Source organism: Lolium rigidum, chromosome 6 (assembly GCF_022539505.1).
Source record: "Lolium rigidum isolate FL_2022 chromosome 6, APGP_CSIRO_Lrig_0.1, whole genome shotgun sequence".
Lineage (NCBI taxonomy): Eukaryota > Viridiplantae > Streptophyta > Magnoliopsida > Poales > Poaceae > Lolium > Lolium rigidum.
The window spans coordinates 217993211-218018862 of record NC_061513.1 but is presented as its reverse complement, the minus strand read 5'-3'; the positions used below and the strand labels follow the sequence as shown (position 1 = coordinate 218018862).

Sequence of the window (25652 nt, the reverse complement as noted above, 5' to 3'; positions counted from 1 at the left end):
TAGGATCCTTGCTCTACCTTTGTGCCTCTAGGCCGGATATCATGCTAAGTGTAGGGATGTGTGCTCGTTTTCAATCCGCTCCCAAGGAGAGCCATTTAATGGCGGTCAAACGGATTCTAAGATACCTTGTTCTCACTCCTACTCTCGGGCTATGGTATCCAAAGGGGTCAACCTTTGAACTCATTGGCTATTCGGATTCCGATTGGGCCGGTGATAAGGTTGACCGGAAGTCTACCTCCGGGGCTTGCCAATTTATTGGCCGGTCATTGGTGAGTTGGTCATCCAAGAAACAAAACTCCACCGCTTTATCCACCGCCGAAGCCGAATACATATCCGCGGCATCTTGTTGCACTCAATTGTTATGGATGAAGCAAACCTTGAAAGACTATGGTGTGTCTCTTGGTACGGTGCCTCTTCTTTGTGACAATGAAAGTGCAATTAAGATCGCCAATAACCCGGTTCAACATTGTCGCACCAAACATATTGACATTCGCCATCACTTCCTACGTGATCATGTTGCCAATAAGGATATTGATCTCACTCATGTGGGAACAACCTACCAATTGGCGGATATTTTCACTAAGCCTTTGGATGAAGCCCGCTTTGTTAACTTGAGAGGAGAACTTGGTATTCTTGATCCTAAAAACTTGGATTGATTAACTTCTTGCACTATATTCTTGCATTTATCTTGCTATCTAGCTTAGAGGCATAGCACATATGGGGATAGTCATCCTACCATGTCTTGGTAAGATGCATACCTATGTGTGCAACATAAATAGACCCAATGTCATTATATGGACCCAAGCATGTCTCTTCGAGGTCTCATGACATTTGCGCTTTTACATAGGGGGAGTAATCCTCCGCCCCTCACTGAGCCTTCATTACAACTTGATTTGACTATATAAGGCAAAATGATCTTATTGCAAAACTTATTTCAAAAATGACTTATGATTCTTGATATATATACTTCGAATCATGCCCATTGTTGCTATTTACATCTTGTTTGGATTTTCTCTCCAATGGGTATGCCTAGAGAACCGTGTGTTTCCAACCCCATGTCTATGCTCATCTCATCATCATCTATCTATCTATATGTACATGTCATCATCTGAGCATTCACACACATTTACACAAAGCATAGGGGCAAAAAGAGGCAAAAACGAGACAAAACTGGGTGGCCGGTCTCTGGCCCGGTTGGACCGGCCTCTGGGCCGGATCAGCCGGCGCCAGGTCCGGTCGACCGGGCGCCCGACTGACCGTGCGACTGATATGTGTGGGAGAAGATACCCCTTGGGGGTCTTCTTCCTCATTCCCCTCATCCTCCACACATCCATTGCCGCCGCCCCCATCACCTACACCCTGCTCTAGGGCCTTCCCACCACAAGAACTCTCTCAAACTCCACCAAACAATAGATCGGGCCCCTTGGAGCAAGTCCACCAAAGGATTTGGTTCCCCTCAAGCTATTTTGGGAAATCTTGGAGTTCTTGGGTTTCAAGCCCTACCTAGTGTTCTTCTTTCTCTCTTGATCAAGGAGGACCATGTCTTCGGGTAATCTGATCTTCCTTTCTCCCTAGTCTCTAGTCCTCATCACACATTGCAAATTCTTGACGAGTTTTGGGGAAATTTTAGGGTTAGGGTTAGGGTTTGAAAGTCCTCATGCCTTTAGAGTGTCTCACAACACAATTCACTTACTCCACTCTATTGCTATAGTCTATATTCAAGTTTATGAGTTTTTGCATGATTTTGTGGTAGAAACTCTGGGCACAACCTCACAATTCGACAGATCCGGTCAACCGGCCGCTCAACCGGCCGGCCTGGCGTGCGGCCCGGTCAACCGGCTCGTCCGGTCTGCAGCCCGGTTGGACTGGCTTGTGCACCGGATCACCCAGTTTTCGCACAATCTCATCAATACACTTGGATATATGCTATGCTTTTTGGCTCCCCTCTTATTGATGACATGTACACTTACCCCACTGCTATCCTTGCTCTATTTTCTCATTCACAGGTAGTTGGAGTGGTGAGGGACGTGGCAATGTTGCCAAGAGAGGAAGGACTGCTGATCCTCCCCGCCGTTCTAGTGGTCGCGTCCCTCCTCAAGCTCATCGAGTGTCGACATTGGCAGCTCAGGTCGGGGGTAGAACCAAGTCAGTTGGTGGCAAGAAAAAGGATAAGCATGCCGCCTAAGAGGATGATGAAATAGTGCCAAATTTCAATGTTGGGAATGCAAACCGTGTTGAGTGGCAGGAAATGAGGACGGTGAATCCGTATCGCTTTGAGCAACGGACTTACACTCGTGGGGACAAGTTCTTCGGACCAAGACACAAGCAGCCCTATGGGATGGTTACTATGATTCTCATGAGTTTATGAAGAATGGTGATATTGTGATGCCCAAGGCCATCAATCCTGACGAGCTTGCCTTGCATGAGGCCACAAAGTACCGCTTTGTGGTTGAAACCTTGAAGGGTATGGGACTATATGACCTTGTGTGCCTCAAGCCCGATGATGACCAAGAGGATCCCTTTTGTCCCCTCCTAGTCCGTCAGTTCCACTGCGCCGTTTTCTTCCATGATGATGAGGACCGCACCATCACCTGGATGACTGGCAAGGAAAAGTACTCATGCACCTACTCTCAGTTTCGTGCAGCCATGGGTTGTGGTGGTGACAGTGCTCCAGGGTACAAGATTCATTCACGGTCTAAGCTTACTAAGGGTGACATCTTCTTCTGCTATCCTGCGAACCCTACACCTGGACCTCCCACTATCTCTGGGATGTACTACTCATATCTTGTCCTTGCCAAGATGTTCCGTGAAAGCCTCATCAGCAAGTCTGGCGACACAAGTGAAGTCAGGAACTATCACCTGAATCTGATGTACTATTGTCATCCTGATAGAGTAAGGAAGATTGATGGCTGCGATCTCATTCACTGTGAATTAAAGCGTGCAGTTATGGACCGCATGACTCCCAACTATGCTCAGTATGTTCAGCGGCTCATCAACTACATTGTTCCCGCTCCTCTCAACACTCTTGGTGAAAGAGTCATCATGGACCCATTCAGGATCCCCACTCAGGAGGCCACTCGTCCGGACGTTCCCTCCATGATGCCCTCCACTGAGCGCCGTTCCAAGGAACACCATGATCATGATGCTAGCTCCAGCTACTCTCGGCGATCCAAGCATGGTGCCGCTCGCTTCTTCTCCAGCATGTGGCAAATGTGCAAAAACACCAATGATGTTGCACATCAGAGCCTTACTGTGAACCAGGAGACACGGAGGCGATAGAATGAGTTCATGGCCTCACGGAACCACCCTGTTCCTCCTTCTGGACCGGAGATGGAGCCTGTGGTTGCACCTCAGTGGGAGATGCCTCCCCTTACCAATGAGATGATCCAGAATTTTGATTTCTCCATGTATGCTCATGGTGGCCTTCCTCCTAGGTCTGCTCGTGCTCCTACCCCTGCTGATGATGCTGGTGATGAGGATGAAGGTGGTTCGGCTGCACGCGGTGATGGCGAGAGCTCCTACTCGACCGGGCATGAGTTCTATTGATGGGTGCGATAGCATCTCTCCTCTTTTTCTTCGCCTTTTTGGTGTTCCGATGCCAAAGGGGAGAAGAGAGTAGAGTCTAGGACCACGGGGTTCTTTGATTGTCACAAGCCATGGGAGTTGCTTTATTTGGATTTTATATGGCTTGTGCGTATTTGCTTTGATTTCTCAAGAACCATTTGCTACTTCGAATAATTCATGTATGGATGTGTATGGACGACTATTATGTGTGCTACTCTATGTTAGGATAATTATGTGTGCTATGCTTATATATCTTGATATGCACATCTCCATACCATGCTTGTTTCCTAAAGATATTGGGGGAGCTTCTCATGTTCCACAAATGATGCACTTTGCATTCAAACGCAAAATCTCCAAGTGCACACATTATGGGGGAGCTATCGTAATATCTTATATGGAATCAAGGTTTAGAACTTATCATAATATCTATTTTGTGACTCTAGCTCGGTTTGTCATCGTTTACCAAAAAGGGGGAGATTGTAAGGGTATTTTACCCTTATCCATTATTTTGGTAACAATGACACCGTGCTAGAGTATTTGGCCTAATATGTTTATAAGGATAATCTCGAGGTATTAGGCAAAGAGGCATAAATGGTGTATCAAAGGAACAAGAAGGCTAAAGGAGACCCCCACTTCAACAACAATCGAAAAGGGGTCTACAACAGAAATCCGGTGCGCAGCCCGGTCCAACCGGACTACGGACCGGCCGGTCCAGCGTGCTTGCCCGGCCAACCGGTCGCCAACCGGGGCGAGTCCGGCGCACGGCCCGGTCGGCTGGCCGCCAACCGGGCTCCATACGAGGAACCAACATATCCGGTTGCCGACCGGTCAACCGGCCTACCAACCGGAGCGTCCGGCGTGCGGCCCGGTCGACCGGTCGCCAACCGGGCTCCAACCGGGCGTCAACCGGAGGAGCTCCAGGACGACGCAAAGGGCATCCGATCACTGGCCCGGTCCGACCGGCCTCAACAACGGGCAGTCCGGTCTATGGCCCGGTCAACCGGGTTTGTCGAGAGAAAAGCTGAGGTGGCAAGTGACCAACGGCCATATTTCGAAGAACACTATAAATAGGCCTTCTCCTACCTCTGAACAGTTAGGCACTACACTACAAGTTGTTCTTGAGCTCTCTCTCTCTCTCTTACTCCATTGCTAGAAACACCAAAAGCCTCAGATCTCCCTCCTCCTCCACCCAAACTCAAATCCCTCCGAGGAATCGTTAGAGGAGGACCCGATCTACCGTTCTACCAAGCCAAATCTCATTCCCCCTTGTATTCATTGAGAAGCTTGCTTCCTAGGGTTCCTTGGAAACCCTAGGTGGGCAAGAGGAGTCCGGAAGCATCCGGGCTGTGGATTTGCTCCGGGCAAGATTGTGAAGGTTTTGAGGCTACCTCAAAGTCTACCACAAGTGAGTGAGCTATTCCTTCGTGGGATAGGCTCCGGAAAATAGGGTGAGCCTTCGTGGCGTGGGGAATCCTTCGTGGGACTTCCACCCCTCCAAACGTGACGTACCTTGTTGCAAAGCAAGGGAACACGGGAATACATCCTCGTCTCCGCGTGCTATCGGTTATCTCTAACCGAACTCCTTACTTGTGATTTAACTGCATGTGAGAGCCTTCGTGCTCGAGTTAGTTGTATCCTCATATAGGTTGCGTCACCTAGTTTGCATTAGGCTCACCTTTATATATTCCGCAAAGCCTAATATTGCAAAGAAAGAATTAAAACTTGTAGAAACCTATTCACCCCCCTCTAGGTTTACCATCTCTATACTTTCAAGTACTTATCGGTAACGAGGTTGAACTAGGTCTAGAGATACTGATGATCGAACCTCAGATAAGTAAAGTATCGTGCAACAAAGGGAATCGGTATCGTATGTTAATGGTTCATTCGATCACGAAGTCATCGTTGAATATGTGGGATACATTATGGATCTCCAGGTCCCGCTATTGGTTATTGATCAGAGAGGAGTCTCGATCATGTCTGCATAGTTCACGAACCGTAGGGTGACACACTTAAGGTTCGATGTTGTATAGTAGATATGGAATATGAGATGGAGACCGAATATTGTTTGGAGTCTCGAATGGGATCCAAGACATCACGAGGAGGTCCGGAATAGTTCGGAGAATAAAATTCATATATGGAAAGTCATTTTCAGGGTTACCGGAAAAGTTCAGGATTTTTCGGTATTGTACCCGAGGTTCTAGAAGGTTTCGGAGGGTACCATAGTGGGCCCACCTATCCCGGACGACCAACATGGACCGGAGGGGATCGCATAGGCCCACATGGGCCAGGCACACCAGCCCCCCAAGGCCCATGAGGCTGGGTCAAGTGGATAAGATCAAATCCCTTGAAAATATGGACTTAACTTGGGGGTAAAGTCCCCTCCCCCTTTTTTTTGGCCGACCCTAGGGCTTGGAGGAGGGGCCGAGGCAGCCCCCCATGCCTATATAAGAGGGAGGGGAGGGTTGGGGCACAGCAGATCACCCCCCCTCCTCCTTCCTGCGCAGGCTTGGCGAAGCCCTGCAGGAATTTATCCTCCACCACGCCGTCGTGCCGCTGGGATTCCGAGGAGATCTACCACCTCCGCTGCCCGCTGGAACGGAGAGAGGAAGGACGTCATCGACACCGTACGTGTGACCGAGTACGGAAGTGCTGGAACGGAGAGAGGAAGTGCTGCCGGATTGCAGCACCGGAACGATCGTCTACATCAACCACGAGATCTGATCTTGTTAAGGCTTTGGATCTTCGAGGGTTAGTTTCTCTTCTATCTCGTTGCTCTGATCTCATAGATTAGATCTTGGCTTTTCCATAGATTGGATCTTGGTTTTATTCGTCTTTGCGGTAGAATTTTTTTTTCTATGCAACGAACCCAACATTCACAACTTCAGCAAAGGTCACCCTCCCATTCCCAACTCCACATAGATCTCTTGAAGAACCGATCTTCATAGGAATTGGAAGCCGTCCTCCATCCGCAGGGAAAAAGTCTACCAGCGAGAAGGACTTGCTTGCCACTAGATCCTTCCGCACCTAGACTAATGTCGGGGCGGAAGCCCGAACCCTAGATCTTGAAATGAATCCCACTGGGGAGCTCCGCATAGGCATAAACACCTTAATACCAGGAGAAGTCGGATATGGTATTTCTGCCTTCGACCATCAGCACCAACGGCTCGGATGGCGCCAGGTGTCGCACAACTGTAGTTGATGCTCTAGGGAGACGGTGTGTCACTGCGTAACAGACCCACACCACAACTAGGCGACCATCCTACGCTTCGATCCCCAATCCTTTTCCTCGGCTCCAGCACCATCCTCTACGACGACCTTGACCTCGTCGGTGATGGGAAACAATGGCGGATACACTCCACCCGCGATCTCCCATCCCGCGCTCATGAAGACCAATCGCCCGCCCCAGCCTCATCCAAGCGGAGGATCTCCACTGCATCATACTCTCGTCGAGGATGATGCGGAATAGGGCGAGCCGGCGAGATCGATCTCACCGGAGCCCTAGAACCTTTCAAGGCGAGTTCTCCAATTCCTCGGTCCCCTACTTCGCTTGCGTCGCCGCGATCTGCTCTTCGATTCCCTGCCCCGATAGTTGCGGGCGCCATCCCACCTGCTTGACCACCCACTTTGAGGCTAGGCACACCTGGAGGAGCAGCAACTTTTGGCGATGCTTCACCTGTCTCCGCATGTCCGCCAGGTGCTCCTCCTCGCGCTGCCCCGCTTCTCGTTCGGCCTCCTTCATCAGAGTAGCGAAGGGGATGAAGCCCGCCAGGTTCCGCCGCCATCTCGTCCCTCCGTCGAGCGCGTCGGCTAGTAGCGGTGGTGGTAGGTGGTGCAACTCTAGTAGATGCCCTAATACAAGCCGACCTGCGTAAAGTGAAAAATTTAGAGGGCTAAAAGCATCTCTAGTAGATCCCGTAAAAGCAATCAAACCCTTAAAATAACTGACTTTAAAAGTTTGGTTGAAAAATCCGTCCATAGTACATCCGGAAAAATGGTAAAACCTATAAAGTTTTAAAGGGCATCGTGAACACACACACAAGAACATTGTATTTGCAGTTTCGAAGGCAATTTTACGGGTGCCATGTAAACTGGTCAACGGCTAGCAGATAATGAAGGTGTTGCAGATTCGCGATGTGGATGAGCTGACGATGGGCGCAACCATGGGCAGTCCAAGTTCGAGGGACATGAGCCTGGTGTGGCTGAAGATGTTCTCCGGGGAGCCGCCGCGTCTTGGACACAGATGTTGCCAATGCCATGAGAGGACCTGAGCTTGCAAGCACTGCCATGGCCAAGAGACCTGCCGCACCCCAGCTCCTCTCTGAACTGCCCACCCTTTTATTTGTGCACAGTTGTATCCAGCAACACAACACTGAACAAAGCATGGAAGCGCAACTCAGGCCACACAGGTGACGATCAACAGGGCATGGCTAGATCTAACTAACATGGCACCGCAACAAAAAGCAAATTTAAGAACACCGATCAAAATCAGCAAAGTGAAACAACAGGAAATAACCGAGAAGAGAATCACAGCTTCTGCAGTTCAAATGGTCACTGAAACCAAGTCACACTTCCAGTACAAGTGTTCCATCCATTGAGAGCTAAAACCAGAGTAACCGATAGTGTTCACCCAGCGCTTCGATTAATCCATCCGATAATTAAAGACATATTAAGCTACTTTGCACGAACAAGCATGTCATCCGGACGGACCATATCATGTCAGATACACCCACTCCATAACTTGAATTCAGCACTACACCTGCCACAATGCCACCTGGACCAAAAGGAAATTTCAGCAAAAGAACATTAGTACTGCTGCAGCCACAGGGTCCTTATGGCGAGATCCTACAGGTACGTTGGGTGAATTTGAGCGTACCTAGGAGACTGTTAGCCCTAAACACTTGCACCATGTTCCTCCAGTTCATCCTATGAATGTCTGCCTGAAATCTCCCACCAAGTGGTAGTCCCCTGGCGACGGCTTGTATGGTCGGGTGTAGGTTTCTTCAGCCAAGTTGATCCCATCAGTCCAGTTCCCTTCAGAGGTAAGAAATAATGTTAGTTAAAAGCCATTTGACAAATCAGGATATGTAAAGGACTAATGAAATGAGAAATACAAGCATTACTATTTCGATGACCCAAACAACTCTATCCCGTGATAAATATCTTTCTAGCAAACCGTTTACCTATACATATGAGGTGTAATTGACTAATTGTTGTATGGTTCTTATGCTATTTGTTACAACTGATATCTCATACTCACATATGAAACCGTAGCGGTGAGTGCAAACATTCTATTAGGAATCACATATCTCAACCATTCATAAGCCACCAGCAGAAAGTTTAACACACATAACACCTACTAGTCAAGACTACTAGCATTTCAGCATCAATTTATTAAGAATCTACAAGTCGTGATACTAGTATACCTAATTCGTATGATCGGGATTTCCATCATGGACCCCAAGTAAAAATGTTTTTGGACACTCTAGCCATACTTAAGCAATGCAATGGAGCATAACCATCCTGAAGTAGTCCACGCATGAACTATTTTGAGTTTTTTACCAATACTGAACAACTGGTCTTAAGAAAAGTTGATAAGTCTGTCACACTACAGAATCACATTACATTTGATAAAAGGCTGAGGAAAACTAAAAATGGTAGAATGGAGTCCAGCCTCCAGGGGCACGAAACCAGCACATAATATTCAAAAGAACACCATTGTTGGGGCATCATTTATATATATAATGCACACTACAAACTCAGTCCAATTAGAAGGGAATGAAATGGACATACAACATTACACAACTATATACATTTTTTTTTCGAAATGACACAACTATATACATCAAGATAACAAACATAAAAACAGGGGAATATGAAGCAAGAACATACCCACATTCTATTAGTAATCGCATTCTCAGTCACCATCATAAATCATCAGAGAAAAGCAATCATTTTAAAGATTACAAAGCATCTATGCGCTTCCACAAGTCATACAACCGATTGAGATAATTAGCATGATCCTCATGTGCATCATTTTTAACACCCTTAGTCAAAAATTAGTGCAAAACTATCCTAAGCAGTCCATGCATGAACATTTTAATATGTCAGGCATAGAAGAAGGCTTTAGAATTTAGATACAGAGAAGCCATGCCTGATTGCCTATATTCACAGATCCAACAACTTAGTATACTTGATGTTAGCCTTATAGTAAGTTGCAAGTATATCACGAAATGATCATGAACCGTGATCGTTCACAGGCAAGAAACGTGCATAGTATCAATAAAACAGTATCCTTTTTCTGCATCACTCATATAGCAACTGAACAATACTCCAAGCTAACAGACCACCAAATTAGAAGGGGGAACAATTGGACATTCAGCACAACTATCAAACAATAGAAAATAGACATAAAAACAGGGGAAAGGGGTATCATTACCTGAGGAGAGTGCCCGCGGCAGCTCCCATGCACGGACGAAGCGGCTGGCCATGCGGCAGCTCGGCGGCGCAACCAGCCCATAGACCTCGCACTCCACCACCTTGCGAGCACGCACGTCAACACCGAAGAGGTGCTCTTCCAGAACGAAGTACACCACGTCGGGGTTCCTGGGGTGAATCAGGGCGAGCACGGGAATCTTGTTGGGCAGTCCGGTCGCCTGGTAGCTCTCATCGGCCCAGATCTCAGTAAACCTCGCCTCGTGCTCCAGCGTCCACTCCTTGGATTCTGGATCGGCCAGAGTCCACACGGCGACATTGGGAGCGCACTCGCTACGAGGGTACATGTCCACGAAACGCAGCTTGGCGCCGCTCACCCCCACGCAGCGGTACTTGTCGGCGACTCCCCAGCCTTCCCTGCATTTCAGCACCCTCTCTGCAGGGAGCGGGATAAAGCCCAGGACCGGGTCGTCGGCGAAGGGGTCGCAGGTGATGAGGCCCCATGAGAGGTCGACCCACCAGAGCCTCCCGAGGTGCGAGAGCACGCAGATGGCAGCCCAAGGCCGGGGCGGGAGAGGGTAATGGACGTGCTTCTCGACCCACTCCCCAACCTCCGAAGAGAAACAGAGGAGCGTAGCCATATCCATGCCGATGATGGGCTGGAGCTCCGCCACCATGTAGTGGCCGCCTCCGCCAGGGGAGACGACAAGGCCGAGGAGGGCCTGGTGCAGGATGGTTGCCGCGGGGTCGGGAAGCTGGAACGCCGAGGAGGTGGTCGCGTCGAGCACGAAGTAGCGCCGGTCGTCTAATTTCCAGCTGACGGACTTGGTGTAGGGACGGTCGATGGCTTCACGGGTCGGGGTGCAGCGCAGGTTGGCCTGGAGGAGGAGCATGCCGGAAGGGTCGGCGGCGAGGACGAAGGGGAAGAAGTGGGGCGTTGGGGGATTCGGGAAGACGCGCGGGGACACGGTGAGGATGGAGATGCGCGGCGGCGCCGTGAGCGCGACGGAGGCGTCGGCGCCGTCCGTCGGCGTGGAGACACTTGGGATGCTGCCTAGGATGACCCATGACGACGACGGCGGCGTGGACGGAGACGCCATCCGTGGATGGTCTTGGGCTTGGACTGCCAGCGAAGCGAAGAAAGCTGGGAAGAGTAATGGGAAAAAGCAGAGCTTGGCGCGGTGTGGTCTGTGGAGGGTGGCGTGGTGTGGAAGAAGGCACAGAGCAGAGCTGAGATATCAGCGGGGAACAGGGGTGTGGCAGCCTTTAGAGTTTGAGCTTTGATGAACGTTTCTTGTCGTTTCACTTAGGGCATAACCAATGCATAGTTCTAGAGGTTTGCATCGCCCGTTTTATCTTGGTTCGGGTGTTATGAACGTTTCTTGTCGTTTCACTTAGGGCATGACCAATGCATAGTTCTAGAGGTTTGCATCGCCGTTTTATCTTGGTTCGGGTGTTGCAAATTAGGTTCGGATAAGAAGGCATTTTTTCATACCGATTTACACATAAATAACATTTTTCCAAAACTATAGCACAGACTGACCCTCCGGGAAACTATTTCACCCATCTAACCCTTTTGTGTGGCGCCCCTCTCATGGGCGCCACACATCACTGTGTGGCGCCTGTGCCGCCGGCGCCACTCTTCCATCCGACGTGGCGCCCTCGACGCTGAGGTGTGCTCGACGCTGACATGGCAGGCTGTGTGGCGCCGCGCACACCGGCGCCACACTTTGAAAGTGTGGCGCCCGTGGCAAGGGCGCCACACATCCGTGGCCGCGCGAGCCCGCTCCAGCCCGACCCAGCCATTCTCTTCTCTGTTTCTTCCTCCCTCAGCTCCAAGGCGTCCGGCTCTCTCTCTTCCCCTTCAAATCCCTACTCAAATCCGTTGAATTTCGTCAGATCTGCCCGTGAAGATCGTTCCCAACCCGTTCCTTGCGGTAATCTCCTCCGTTCCCCTTCTTTTCATCCATTGATTTTGTGTATTTGATTGAATCTACATGTGAAACCCTAGATGTGGATTTGGTTGATTTGAGGGTGGATGTGGATGTGGTTCCTTGAGGGTTGGATGTTATGGTTGTTGAAGTAGGAGAAATGGTAGTGTGCTAGTCTGTATGGGTAGATTATGATGATTATGGTAACTAATGAACACATATGTGTATGTGTTGTTCCCATTATGCTAGGGGGATGGAAAGAATTGTTCATATTCATCATGTGGACAAGGATACTTTCTTGAAGGGAAACATAGAGCCGGACCCGGAAGAGGTTGACTTGGTGTTTGACCTTAGCCCTAGCTTTGCGGAGGTGGTAGCATAAGTGAGGGTTGAGTTGAATTGGAATGAGCCAAATGATGGTGTTGAGCTAGAGGGAAGACATAATGTGGGGTTTGGAATGCACACCCGTTGGAAGACAATGCGTATCAACTCCGAGCAACGTTGGTCCGTTTACAAGGAGATGGTGGCCGGGTCACAAGACAAGGTTTTGGAGTTGTTTGCAACCAAGACGGTTGATGCTCGTATTGAGCTTGACCTTAACCGGCGCTCCACCCCCGTTCAAGTTAGGACTCCACCACCCGTGAGCCAAGAAGAAGCCACTCAATCTCCCATTGTCCAATGTCCCATTGCCCAACAACCTCCGTTGGAGGAGGAGTATGACGGGCATGACGATGGTGATGATGGTTTCGAGATGAATGCCAACAATGTCGGTGATTTGGATAAATATTGGACGCAAGAGGAGATGGACCACTCCATTCCTTATTCCCGATGCTATGCGTCAAACTCGGATGATGATGGACCCGATGAGGAACTCGATGAGGATGGCTTGACGGCTAAGCAAGCCGAAAGAGCCAAGATATTCAAGAAGGTAACCGGACGGGATATTCGGATACCAATGTTCCGTGAAGTTAGTCTTGCGGATGGAGCCATGGTTGATGGTGGCAGAAGTTTACTTCTTGGAGCTAGGCCAATTTCCAAGAGAGACGTGGATGGTAGGACGTCTATGATCTCTAAAGGGCTCATGTTTGATACCTTCCTGGAATTGAGGATATTGTTGAAGGAGTTTTCGATTAAGCACCATCGCCCTTACATCGTTGTGCACTCGGACTTGAAGACCCGGTACACGCTAAAATGTGCAGATAAAAGGTGCCCATGGGTTGTCCGTGCAAGACCTTTCAAAAAAGGGCCCGCTTGGCACATAACAAGTTGTGTAGCCACTCACATGTGCCGGGGGCCGAAGCTTGATGGCAAGGATGCGCAGCCGGACCACAGTCAATTCACATCCGTGTTCATTGCATACAAGCTCTCGGTGGAGATATCATCACTTCCAACCATGAGCATTAGGCCCGTGCAAGATACGGTGAAATCCCGGTTTGACTACGACGTCAAGTATGGGAAGGCATGGAAGGCCAAACAAGCCGCATTCAAGATGTTGTACGGTGATTGGGAGGAAGCATACAACTGAATCCCTAGGTTGTTGTTAGCGATGGCTGCTACTAACCCGGGCATGGTGCATGTGGTGGAGCCTTCTAGTACCAAAATGACATTGCGTGATGGTAAAAGAGTGAGGGTATTTCACCGTGCATTTTGGTCATTCGAGCAATGCAAGAGGGCATTCAAACATTGTAGGCCGGTCATCGCCGTCGATGGTACCTTCTTGACCGGACAGTACAAGGGCACACTATTGATGGCAACAGCAAATGATGCGAGCAACCGCTTAGTACCATTGGCTTTTGCATTGGTAGAGGTTGAGAACAATGATAATTGGCAATGGTTTTTCCATATATTGAGGATGAGGGTCATACCACCCTCAAAGGAAGTGTGCGTCATCTCGGATTGTCATCAAGGAATTCTCAATGCGGTGGAGCTTGACATTCCCGGGCATGCTCGCTTGCACCACCGATGGTGCATGAGGCATTTTTGTGCAAACTTCTACCGGGCATGCAAAAACAAAGAGGTGTCTGACCTTCTTCAAGATTGTTGCCTCGCTTACTCCGAGCGCCGCTTCGCAAACCTATACAATGGCTTGCTCAAGCACAAAGACCTCACCCCGGGTGGTTAGAGTTTCTTCAGAGGCACCTTATATTTAACTCAAAGTGGGCACGAGCTTATGATGAGGATGGGAGGAGATATGGCCAAATGACAAGCAACATGGCTGAGTGCTTCAACAATGTGTTGAAGGGTGTTCGTGCATTGCCCGTGACGGCAATCATTCAATACACATTTGAGAAGTTGAATGTCTGTTTCCATAACTACACCGAAGAAACGGAGAAGGAAATTGTTAGGAACTGCGAGTTCCCAACGAAGGTTGAAGAGTTCATGGAATTTCAGGAGAGGAAGGCGGACTCCCAAACGGCTACATGTTATGACAATGTTGACTGGGTTTACCAAGTGAATGAGTCGGGAGGCACCACACAAGGTGGTGTCCAACACGGATGTCGGGCTTTCCGTGTGTCCCTAAAGACATGTGAATGCACATGTAGGAGGCCCTCTTTGCTTCATTTGGCTTGCTCCCACTTGCTAACAGCGGCACGCACTAGACGTGTCGACTACAATAACCCACTCACCGTCCGGGAGGCCGAGTTCTCCATCGAAGCCACAAAGAGGACATGGGCTCCAAGGTTTTCTCCCTACTTGGACCAATCACAATGGCCGGAGTATCATGGAGTGCAAGTTTGGCCAGATACGGAATGGAAGGTCGACAAACATGGAAGAAGAAAGACAAAGAGGTATCACGGAGATATGGATAGATGGGGTCATTCGCGAGCCAACTAATTGTGGATCATGCAATAGTAAGGGGCACAATAAAAGGAAATGTACATCCGGCAAAAAAATCAAAGGGCAATGATGCTAGCACAAGCCAAGCATCAAGTAGCCAACAAGCTTCAAACCAACCTCCAAACCAACAAACCCCAAGCCAACAAACCCCAAGCCAACAAACTCCAAGCCCAACAAACTCCAAGCCAACAAACCCCACGTCAACAAGCTCCAAGGCAACAAGCTCCTTCGCAACAAGGTCCAAGCCAACAAGCTCCAAGGCAACAAGCTCGTTCGCAACAAGCTCTAAGGTAGCAAGCCCCACGGCAACAAGCCCCAAGCCATCAATCACAATGGAGACAAGCTCCAAGGCAACCAAGGATTCATGTAGGGCTTAGTAGAGGTCGCCATGGTGGACGTCGGGGTACTAGTATGCTAGGATACCTAGTGGAGCCTTATCCGTATGTGTCTCCAATATATTAATTGTATTGTACTTTCTATTTTCCTATTCCGTGACTAACTTTGGTTTTTCAATTTTGTTTTCAGGTATGGCAACTCAACCCACCAAGGGGAAGGGGGCATGGGAGGGCAATGAGAAGGACGAGTCCGTTTGGGAGGAGGTTGTGAGGACGGTGCGGAAGAGGGACAAGGAAGAACTTGCGAGGAAGGAGAAGGGGGAGCACGAGAACAAGATGGCCGAGCGTGCCCGTATGCAAAGGGAGTATCAGGAATACATATGGCGCGAGAAGAAGAGGAATGAGAAGATCAAGGCCGAACGGGACCGTCTATGGAGGGAAAAAAATCCATAGGAACTAGCAACTTGCTCAAATAGCGAGGGAGAGGACCAATATGATGCACCTAGAGGAGGTGGCTAGGGAGACTGAGCGCATCAAGGAGGAAAGAGCTCAAGCGGAAGCGTCAAAGACGGAGGAGCGCCACCATTTCTTCGACTCGGTGGTTCAGTTGGCTCGTGACATAAGGGAGAAGGAAGAACTGGCTGAAGAATCTAAGAAGAAGAAGGCGAGGGGGAGGGAGCCATTGCCACGCAGTGATGTCCCTTTGGCTATGTTCTTGTTGTCAAACCTTTATGTTGTCAAACCATGATGTTGTGTGAAACTTGATCTTCTCGAACCTTCATGTCGTTGAACTTTATTGTAATTGGAACCTTGATATCGTCCAACCTTATGTGTTATTTGAACCACTATGTTGTGTCCTACATGTTCTATGCAATGTTGTGTTCAAAATTGTTGGAATATGGTAGAATTTTTCAGGGTTTAGCACAAGTCAATGTGTGGCGCCCATGGCGTCGGCGCCACACATGTCAACTTATATGAACTTATACGTCGAAAACATCCAAGGGCTCCGGACGATTAGTCCTTAGCCGTTTTGGCGAGCCTCTCTGTGTGGCGCCCGTGCCGTCGGCGCCACTTGGTGAAGTGTGGCACCCAGGGTGTCGGCGCCACACAAACAGGGTCACCAAAACGGCTAAGTTCCTAGAGAAATGTCTTACAGTATGTTTTGTGCAAACATAACAGGATGTGTGACGCCCTTGCCACGGGCGCCACACTTTCAAAGTGTGGCGCCGGTGTGCGCGGCGCCTCACAGCCTGCCATGTCAGCGTCTAGCACACCTCAGCGTCGAGGGCGCCACGTCGGATGGGAGAGTGGCGCCGGCGGCACAGGCGCCACACAGTGAGGTGTGGCGCCCATGAGAGGGGTGCCACACAAAAGGGTTAGATGGGTGAAATAGTTTGCCCGGAGGGTCAGTCTGTGCTATAGTTTCGGAAAAGGGTTATTTCTGTGTGAAAACCTCTTTGATACGTCTCCAACGTACCTATAATTTCTGATGTTCCATGCTTGTTTTATGACAATACTTACATGTTTTGCTTGCACTTTATGATGTTTTTATGCATTTTTTGGAACTAACCTATTAACAAGATGCCGAAGGGCCAGTTGCTGTTTTCTGCTGTTTTTGGTTCCAGAAAAGCTATTTGGGCAATATTCTCGGAATTCGATGAAACGAAGACCCAGCATCTTATTTTTCCCGGAAGCATCCAGAACACCGAAGGAGAGTCGAAGAGGGGCTAGGGGCCACCACACAACATGGTGGCGCGGCCCCAGGCCTGGCCGCGCCGGCCTACTGTGAGGGGGGCCCAGGCACCCTCCGACTCCGTCTCTTCGCCTATATAAGCCCTTTCGACCTAAAAACGCGATACCAATTGACGAAACTCCGAGAAAGACTCCGGGGACGCCGCCACCATCGCGAAACTCCAATTCGGGGACGAAGTCTCTGTTCCGGCACCCTGTCGGGACGGGGAAGTGCCCCCGGAAGCCATCTCCATCAACGCCATCGCCTCCACCATGCTCCGTGAGTAGTTCCCCCATGGACTACGGGTTCTAGCTGTAGCTAGTTGGTATTCTCTCCCCCATGTACTTCAATACAATGATCTCATGAGCTGCCTTACATGATTGAGATTCATCTGATGTAATCGGTGTTGTGTTTGTCGGGATCCGATGGATTGTTACATTATGATTGTTTATCTACAAAGTTTATGAAGTTATTGTTGCTGCAATATTGTTATGTTTAATGCTTGTCACTAGGGCCCGAGTGGCATGATCTTAGATTTAAGCTCTATACTTATTGCTTAGATTGTATCTACAAGGTGTATGCACATGTCTATGTCCGGAACCAAAGGTCCCAAAGTGACAGAAATTGGGACAACTGGAGGGGAAGGCTTAGATATGAGGATCACATGTTTTCACGGAGTGTTAATGCTTTGCTCCGGTGCTCTATTAAAAGGAGTACCTTAATTTCCAGTAGATTCCCTAGAGGCCCGGCTGCCACCGACTGGTAGGACAAAAGATGTTGTACAAGTTTCTCATTGCGAGCACGTATGACTATATATGGAAAACATGCCTACATGATTAATGATCTTGATGTTACTGTCTTAATGCTATTTCAATCCTATCAATTGCCCAACTTGTAATTTGTTCACCCAACACTTGTTATTGGAGAGTTACCACTAGTGTAGATAGCTGGGAACCCCGGTCCATCTCTCATCATCATATACTCGTTCTATATGACATTGGAAGTAGTATCAACTATTTTCTGGTGTCATTGCTCTCATATTATTGCTACTGCTGCTGTGTTACTGTTACTACTGCTCTCATATTACTGTTGCTTTCACATCACCCCTGTTACTAGTGCTTTTCCAGGTGCAGCTGTATTGACAACTCAGTTGTTAAGGCTTATAAGTATTCTTTACCTCCCCTTGTGTCGAATCAATAAATTTGGGTTTTACTTCCCTCGAAGACCATTGCGATCCCCTATACTTGTGGGTTATCAAGACTATTTTACGGCGCCGTTGCCGGGGAGGCATAGCTCTACTCATAAGTTCACACCGGGGAGTACACTCTACCTCTCTCTCTTGTCTTTGTTTTATTTTATTTTGTTTTGCTTAGTTTACTTTTGTCTAGTTTACTTGTGCTTAGTTTATTTCTGTCTAGTATTATTTTGCTTAGTTTACTTTTTTTTCTAGTTTCTTTTTGTCTTGTTTTATTTTTCCTATATACCCGAAAATCCATAAAAATTTGAAAAACCTAAAAATTAAAAACTGTTGCTATGGGAGAACCTACAACCTATTTGGAGCTTATTGAATTATATAATAATTATAGAGAATCAAGAACGGGAAAAGTTATGAGTGCTGTGATAGAAAAACTGAATACAATTGCTAAAATCTTGCTTAAACGTCATGATATAAACTGTTGCTCTAAACAGGATACTAAACATCTTAAATTTCAATGTGGCTTTAGTGAGGAAGTTTTAATTAAGAACTATAATTGGAATAGCTATATTCATTTTGGGTTCGAAGAAGTAGAACAATTTGTTTTGTTTATGGGAGCTTCTGAGATTGAATCCTTCATAGCTAAAAATTATGAAACTTGTGTTGTTTGTAAGGACCTTAAAGATTATGTCTCTTCTATCCTTAATTTTTGCATGGAAAGCTACAGTGATAATCCCTATATCATTGATTATAAAGAGAGACTCATTAATGCACAAGAATGCACTCACAATTTGCAGGAACCAGTGGAAGAAGAAATTGATAAACCTGAAAGCTCATTGGATGAAAAAGAGGAGGAAATTGATGAACCTGAAAGCTCATTGGATGAAAAAGAAGAGGAGAGTGAATTGACAACTCAGTTGTTAAGGCTTATAAGTATTCTTTACCTCCCCTTGTGTCGAATCAATAAATTTGGGTTTTACTTCCCTCAAAGAAGACTGTTGCGATCCCCTATACTTGTGGGTTATCACTCTTCAGCCATAAAGTGAAAACTGAGTGAAAATGTGAGAGAAAGAGAAAACCAAATCAGCTTTTGAGAGAAAGACAGGGACCATAACATGGCATGCATATGTCAAAAGTTTTATCTAAGTCTAGTTGGACAACTGCCTCCACTGCTTATGCCCTTAGGTGCTTTAGGCCATCTTCAAAGGGCCCACAACTACACCGAATTGACCATCTGCGTCCGTTTACGTCGATTCAAATGATAAAATTCGGTAGCGCGTCTGTTTGCGTCAAGTGTCTAGCGTCTCAACGCAAAAAAAATCACACCACCAGATCCACCTGTGGTGTGAGAGCACGCAAATGGGAGTCCACGGCCGGTGCTTGAGCACGTAATGGACACGCTTATCGACCCGCTCCCCAACCTCGGAAGAGAAGCAGAGGAGTGTGGCTGTGTCCATGCTGACCAGGGCTGGAGCTCCACGACCATGTAGTGGCCGCCGCCAGGGGAGACGACAAGACCGAGGTAGGCCTGGAACACCGAGGAGGTGGTTGTGTCGACCACGAAGTAGCGCCGGTCGTAGTGTTCCCAGCTGACGCACATGGTGCCAGGACGGTCGATGACTTCACGGGTAGGGGTGCAACGCAGGTTGGACTGGACGAGGAGCATGCCGGAAGGGTCGGCATCGAGCACGAAGGGGAAGAAGTGGGGCGCTAGGGGGTTTGGAAAGACGCGCGAGGACACCGTGAGGACCGAGATGCGCGGCGGCCCCGTGAGAGCGACGGATGCATCGCCGCCATCTCCTGGCGTGGAGACACGTGGGATGCTGCCTAGGATGACCCATGGCGATGACGGCGGCGGCGAGGTCGGAGATGCCATGTGTGGGTGGTCTTGGTCAAGGTCAAGGAAGCAAAACAAGCAGAGAAGGGTAATGAAAAAAATAGCGCATTGAGGTGCCGTGGTGTGGTCTGGAGGGTGGGATGGGTGGCCCCGGGTGTGGAAGAAGTCGCAGGGCTGAGATATTCAGATAGAGCGGGGAACAGATCGTGGCAGCCTTTCGAGTTTGAATGTTTCTTGTGGACTGTCGTCTTTCTGAGGTGCTTTCTTTACCTCCAACCATATTCACCTGATGTATAGAGATAACAATTATTGAAGCGGTTACATAGAATTCAAATTTGAATTTGGGTAAATCAAACTTTGCACAGTACATTTACTTTGCATCAGGTTTCCCGAAAAAAAAAGTTTCCAGACAAGTGATACTCTCGGTCTAGGAGCAACCCTAGCATACACACTAAAACAAGCCCACCTGTAAAAAATAAGCAAACTCAATTGACTAAAACCAAGATGTTGTTATACTCCCTCCCTGTCCCACGAATGTTGTTTAAAATTTATCAAAATTTAAATGTATATAGACACTAAATATTATCTAGATGCATCTAAATTTTGATAAATTTCAAACAACCTTCATGAAATGGAGGGGTAGCACATATCATACACAACCCGGCATGCAAAAGGTTTTAGAGGCCCTTGCATAATGGCGTTTTGGGCCTGCATGTGTAGGGGTGAGAAAATTGTGCATAACACTATGGCACCAATGTTTGGTAAAACAATTACATAAAACACAGAATCAAAACACCTTTTGCACATGATCCTAACTTTTGAGGTAATACGTTGTAGCTAGACAATATATGTCGAAAACATATTTTCGAAAACAAACAAGAGGGCCTCTTCGTGCCCTATTTCCTTCCTCTCAATGGCCAACTAGAATATTAGCTAATTGGGCCAGTTAGCCGACTCTGTCACCACTTAGTTCAACATAGTATATACTAGGTATGGATATGAAAATTTCAAAAATATATAGCATATTCAGCCCCAGACACAAACAAACACACATTTTTGTGCCCCTATCTCCCTCCACTGAATGGCCCAACTAGGCAATTAACTAAATGGGCTTAGTAAGCTAACTCTATCGCCACTTTGTCCAGATTTTCTGCCACTCATCCATGTCTTCCTGACTTCCAACATGCAATTAGGCACCATTGACTTTGGACTAAACCCTAGACCGATAAGACACGCCATTGTTGATGATGGAGTCCCATCAATTATGGCGGAAGGTGGCTGGAACCGGCCGTCCGTCTCCCGGCGTGCCTCCTCTTCCCTCGCAAACTATGGGGCCTACACGGCTCCTTGAATCATCTTCGTCATCGCGTGCTCAGGCCGATGTTTTCTCCCTGTCTCACTAATGTGCTGCAACTTTGGCCTTCATCATCTCGCACTCATGTTGCGTCACATGGTCGTTGCTCTCATGTCGGCCTGAATTTCCAAGAATTGTTCAAGTCGTTGAGGTACCGTGGGAAGTCATGACACCTTAGATTTTGATGTGCAATTTCTGTTATATCTTTTATATATTATCCAATTAGAACTATATCAATCAATTATTCATGTTATATCTAGGCCTCGCTCCAAGAAGGTGGGGAACATCAGGAATTCTTGGTTGGGCTTCGGGTGCACCTCCGAGCCAGGCAACCTCCAGGATCCTGGCAGAATGTCGGTCCTCTCGAAGGGTCTCTGCTGCTCTTCGTCACTGAAGAGTTGCTCCAACATTCCTTGGGCGGCATATTATTTGGGAGGAAAATAGGTGAAGGTGGAGTAGAAGCCTCGCGTTGGATCTGGCGGAGAATGAGTGAAAACTCGAAGCAGAGAAGCACAATGGAGAAGTGAAGGTAGCACAAGTAGTGAGTATTGAGCGCTTTCCTTGTGCACCTTTTAAGGGAGACGGCTATGAAACTACTACGAGAACCCTGGGTGAGGCAACAAATTGTCCATCGTGGGAACGTGGCATCGAACCCAAAGGAGATTGTATCACGTGCGATACAAGAAGAACCCTGAGTACTGGATCAGGTGTGTGCGAGTCGAGGCGCGGTTAATGCACCACTCCATCCCCAGAAGGCAGCTGGAGAGAATCCATCTAGTCCCCTCAAATGTCTAGCAGGAAGGAAGACATAATATGCTAATGATTTTGTGTAGCGGCATCAACACAATAGAAGTTGGCACAATGAGGCGCCCCAACATGCATGAGTTGGCGCAACTAAAACGTCGCTGGAAGTTACAAACATTAATCAAATAATGTCGATGTTTCTCTTTGTTTACACCTGTTTAAGGGATCCATCGGTGAATTTCCACTAGCGGCTTTCGAAACCGAGTTGACTACCGACTCCCAGCAAAGAACCCAAGCCGAAACCAAGTACCTCACACACTTAGGGGCTAATGACGAGGGAATATCCAACCAAGTAGTCCCATTCAGGTGAGTCGTTGGACAATACTAGGGTGGCATGGGAGTTGCATCAACACTGATGGGCTCCCGCACAAGGACATGGAGTGACTCGTGGTCTCAGTCGAAGGAATGAGATCAACTTGGAGAACAAGTTGACCATCCAATGCAGTGTGGCTAACTACATCCTTGGCTGACTCGATCTTATCGTGTAAACCCTTAGCCAAGTCATCTATACAAGGCTTAGCTATGGGGAGAAATCCTAGAACACATGCATCCACCCTTAGTCTCATCTAGCGCCTCCGGCGACTTGTAGACACATATATTAATACAATCGGAGCAGAAAGTAGGGTCTTTACCTCCACCGGGAGGAGCCGGCCGAGTCTAGGTTCATCGTGTGTGCCAATCTCGTCCAGTACATCCAATGTCGTCATTGTTTTTCCCATGTTTCAAATTGGATGTCACATATTTAATTAGTTTAGATTTGTATGTAGCTATACACTAAAGTGTATCTAGATAGATGTGTATCTAGATAAATCTATAACAAGTAATTTAGCGTAGAGAGTACATCCACGCTCTCTTCAGAGCCAATCCGGCTGACTTGCATTTGCAAAAAGGGAATGACTGGCTGTTTTATATCATTTCTACAAGTAGGGTAGGTTTTCACTTCACCTTTTTTAAGGCTAAACTGTGGGTTTCCCCAGTGTATATTTTTTCTTTTTTATTAATGAAACAAAGAAGTACAAATTTATTACAGAAGTTGCTTGAGAATAGCAACTTTAAAAAGAGAGGGCCCAAACTCCTCCAAAAGAAAAGAAAGGAAAGAAAAGGAAGAACTATCTAAACTGCTGGACCCAAGAGGATAAACTCATGTAATGTTTCCTTTTCGCCTTATATATGTATGAGAAGGGCCATTTCATCTTTGAATTTCTTGCGACATCTGTAAATGCTTGGAGTGACAGCCTTGAAAATGAAGTCATTTCTAGTGATCCAGATAGCCCATGCAATCAACATGATAATTTCCATAAAGAAAGGTTTGGAAATGGTAGTCTTAAGACTCAAAATAGTCGGCTAAAAATCCAAGGGGGCTCCAAGCTGTAAAGACCAAGCAGGGCATAGATATTGCCAACACATGGTAGCAAAAGGACATTGGAAGAACAGATGATCTCTGGTTTCAAGGTGTAACCCACACATCACACAAGTGTAGTCTGCTAGGAAGAAATTCTTTCTATGAAGCATAGTTCTAGTATTGAGTCTATTATGAGTGAGTAACCAAAAGAACACCTTGTGTTTTTGTTGGCATCAGCTCTCCCACGTCCATTTGAGGGCAGGTAAAGCACCATTCTTTGTCATCATGTCCTTGTATAGCTAGGAAATCTTGTAGGTTTTGCTAGAGCCAAAGATAGACCAAGAGTCATAACCATCTCCGGGTAATAAACTCTGCAACATGGTTCGAAAGAGATTCATCTGTACCATGGCTTCCTCAGACAGGGGAAGATGAAATAAATCAGTTATATATGTACATTGGAGAGCTGTCTGTCGAGAGATAGAATCATTCTTTGTAAAGGAGTAAAGTTGTGGCCAAGTAACTTGCAAAGTGTCAGCAACCCATTTGTCCTTCCATAGAAGAATGGAATTGCCTTGAACATATTCACATGTGGCTACTTGTTTGAAAGTAGGCAACAATTTTAAGCAGTCCCTCCACCAAAAGGAGATTTTCCTAGGTCTTGCAGGAGGCAGGGCAGAAGAATAGTAGAGCTCCCAACTCAATCTCACCCAAGGAATATCAAACATGATTGTAAAATTCCTGCAGATGTTTCATTAAGAGACAATCATTTTGTATAGATAAATTAAGAAATCCCAGTCCTCCTTGATCTTTTGGTTGACAAACCAAGTTCCAGGCTGCCAAGGGTGGGTTCTTGTTTTGCAGATCTTTGTCCCACCACAGACAATTTCTTCTGTATTTATCTATTTCACTAATAACCCATTGATAAAACTTGAGGGAGGATAGGTAGAACATTGGCAATGAGGATAAGACTGAATTCAGAAGTCTGAGTTTTCTCCCATAATTTAGGTACATAGTACATGCAGGAAGCCTTCTTTCCACACATTGAATGAGTGGCATGAACATCTCTTTCTTGGGCTTGGAGGTACACGAGGGCAAGCCTAAGTAAGTAAAAGTCATTTCACCCAATTGACATTGCAAAGCAGAAGTATAATATCGACTCTGTCTTAGGAAATGTTGATGGGAATCAGGTTAGACTTGGAATAGTTTACTTTCAGACCAGAGGCAGCTCCAAAGCAGTGCAAAACTTCAGTAAGATGTTGTAGTTGTGGAACATCTGCTTGCATAATGATGAGGGTGTCATCAGCATACTGAATAATGGGAAAAGTGGATGTGCAGATGATGTCTAGAGTCCTTTGTAACATGCCATGCTGCATAGAATCATTGACCAAAGACTGCAATACATCAGCAGCTAAGACAACTAGCAGAGGAGAAAGAGGGTCTCCTTGCCTCACTCCTCTTTTGCATTTAAAAGTAGATCCAGGGATCCCATGTAGGATAACGTTGCATAGAAAACAAAAAAATTCCTACCGCGAACACGCAATCCAAGCCAAGATGCAATCTAGAAGACGGTAGCAACGAGGGGGTATCGAGTCTCACCCTTGAAGAGATTCCAAAGCCTACAAGATGAGGCTCTTGTTGCTGCGGTAGACGTTCACTTGCCGATTGCAAAAGCGCGTAGAAGATCTTGATCACGATCGGTTCCGGCGCCACGAACGGGCAGCACCTCCGTACTCGGTCACACGTTCGGTTGTTGATGAAGACGACGTCCACCTCCCGTTCCAGCGGGCAGCGGAAGTAGTAGCTCCTCTTGAATCCGACAGCACGACGGCGTGGTGTCGGTGGCGGTGGAGAACTCCGGCGGAGCTTCGCTAAAGCTACGCGGAAGATATGGAGGAGAGGGGGCGGCTAGGGTTTGGGAGGGGTGGCCGGCCACCTCAAGGGGGACGGCCAGCTTGTGGTCTTTGGGTGGCCGGCCCCCTCCCTTGGCCCCTCATTATATAGGTGGATCCCCAAGAGTTGGTCTCCAAGTCTTCGAATAAGACCCGAACCAAAAACCTTCCATAGGGAGGGGAAACCTAGCCAAGCTAGGACTCCCACCAAAGGTGGGAGTTCCACCTCCCATATGGGGGGGGGGTGGCCGGCCCCCTAAGGGGGAGTCCACTTGGGACTCCTCCCCCACTAGGGTTGGCCGTCCATGGAGGTGGAGTACCATGTGGACTCCACCTTCCTTGGTGGTTTCTTCCGGACTTTTCTAGAACCTTCTAGAACCTTCCATAGAACCTTCCGCG

General features: G+C 47.7%; 1 protein-coding gene across 1 annotated transcript; it reads right to left on the bottom strand.

The window, feature by feature from the left end:
• Positions 1-7102: 7102 nt before the first annotated feature.
• LOC124663761 lies at positions 7103-11096 on the bottom strand. Its single transcript, XM_047201428.1, has 2 exons — positions 9980-11096; positions 7103-7428 (listed from the first exon to the last, which is right to left on the bottom strand). The coding sequence occupies exons 1-2, from the start codon at positions 11094-11096 to the stop codon at positions 7103-7105; spliced, it is 1443 nt and encodes a 480-aa protein (XP_047057384.1).
• Between the last annotated feature and the right edge of the window lie 14556 nt (positions 11097-25652).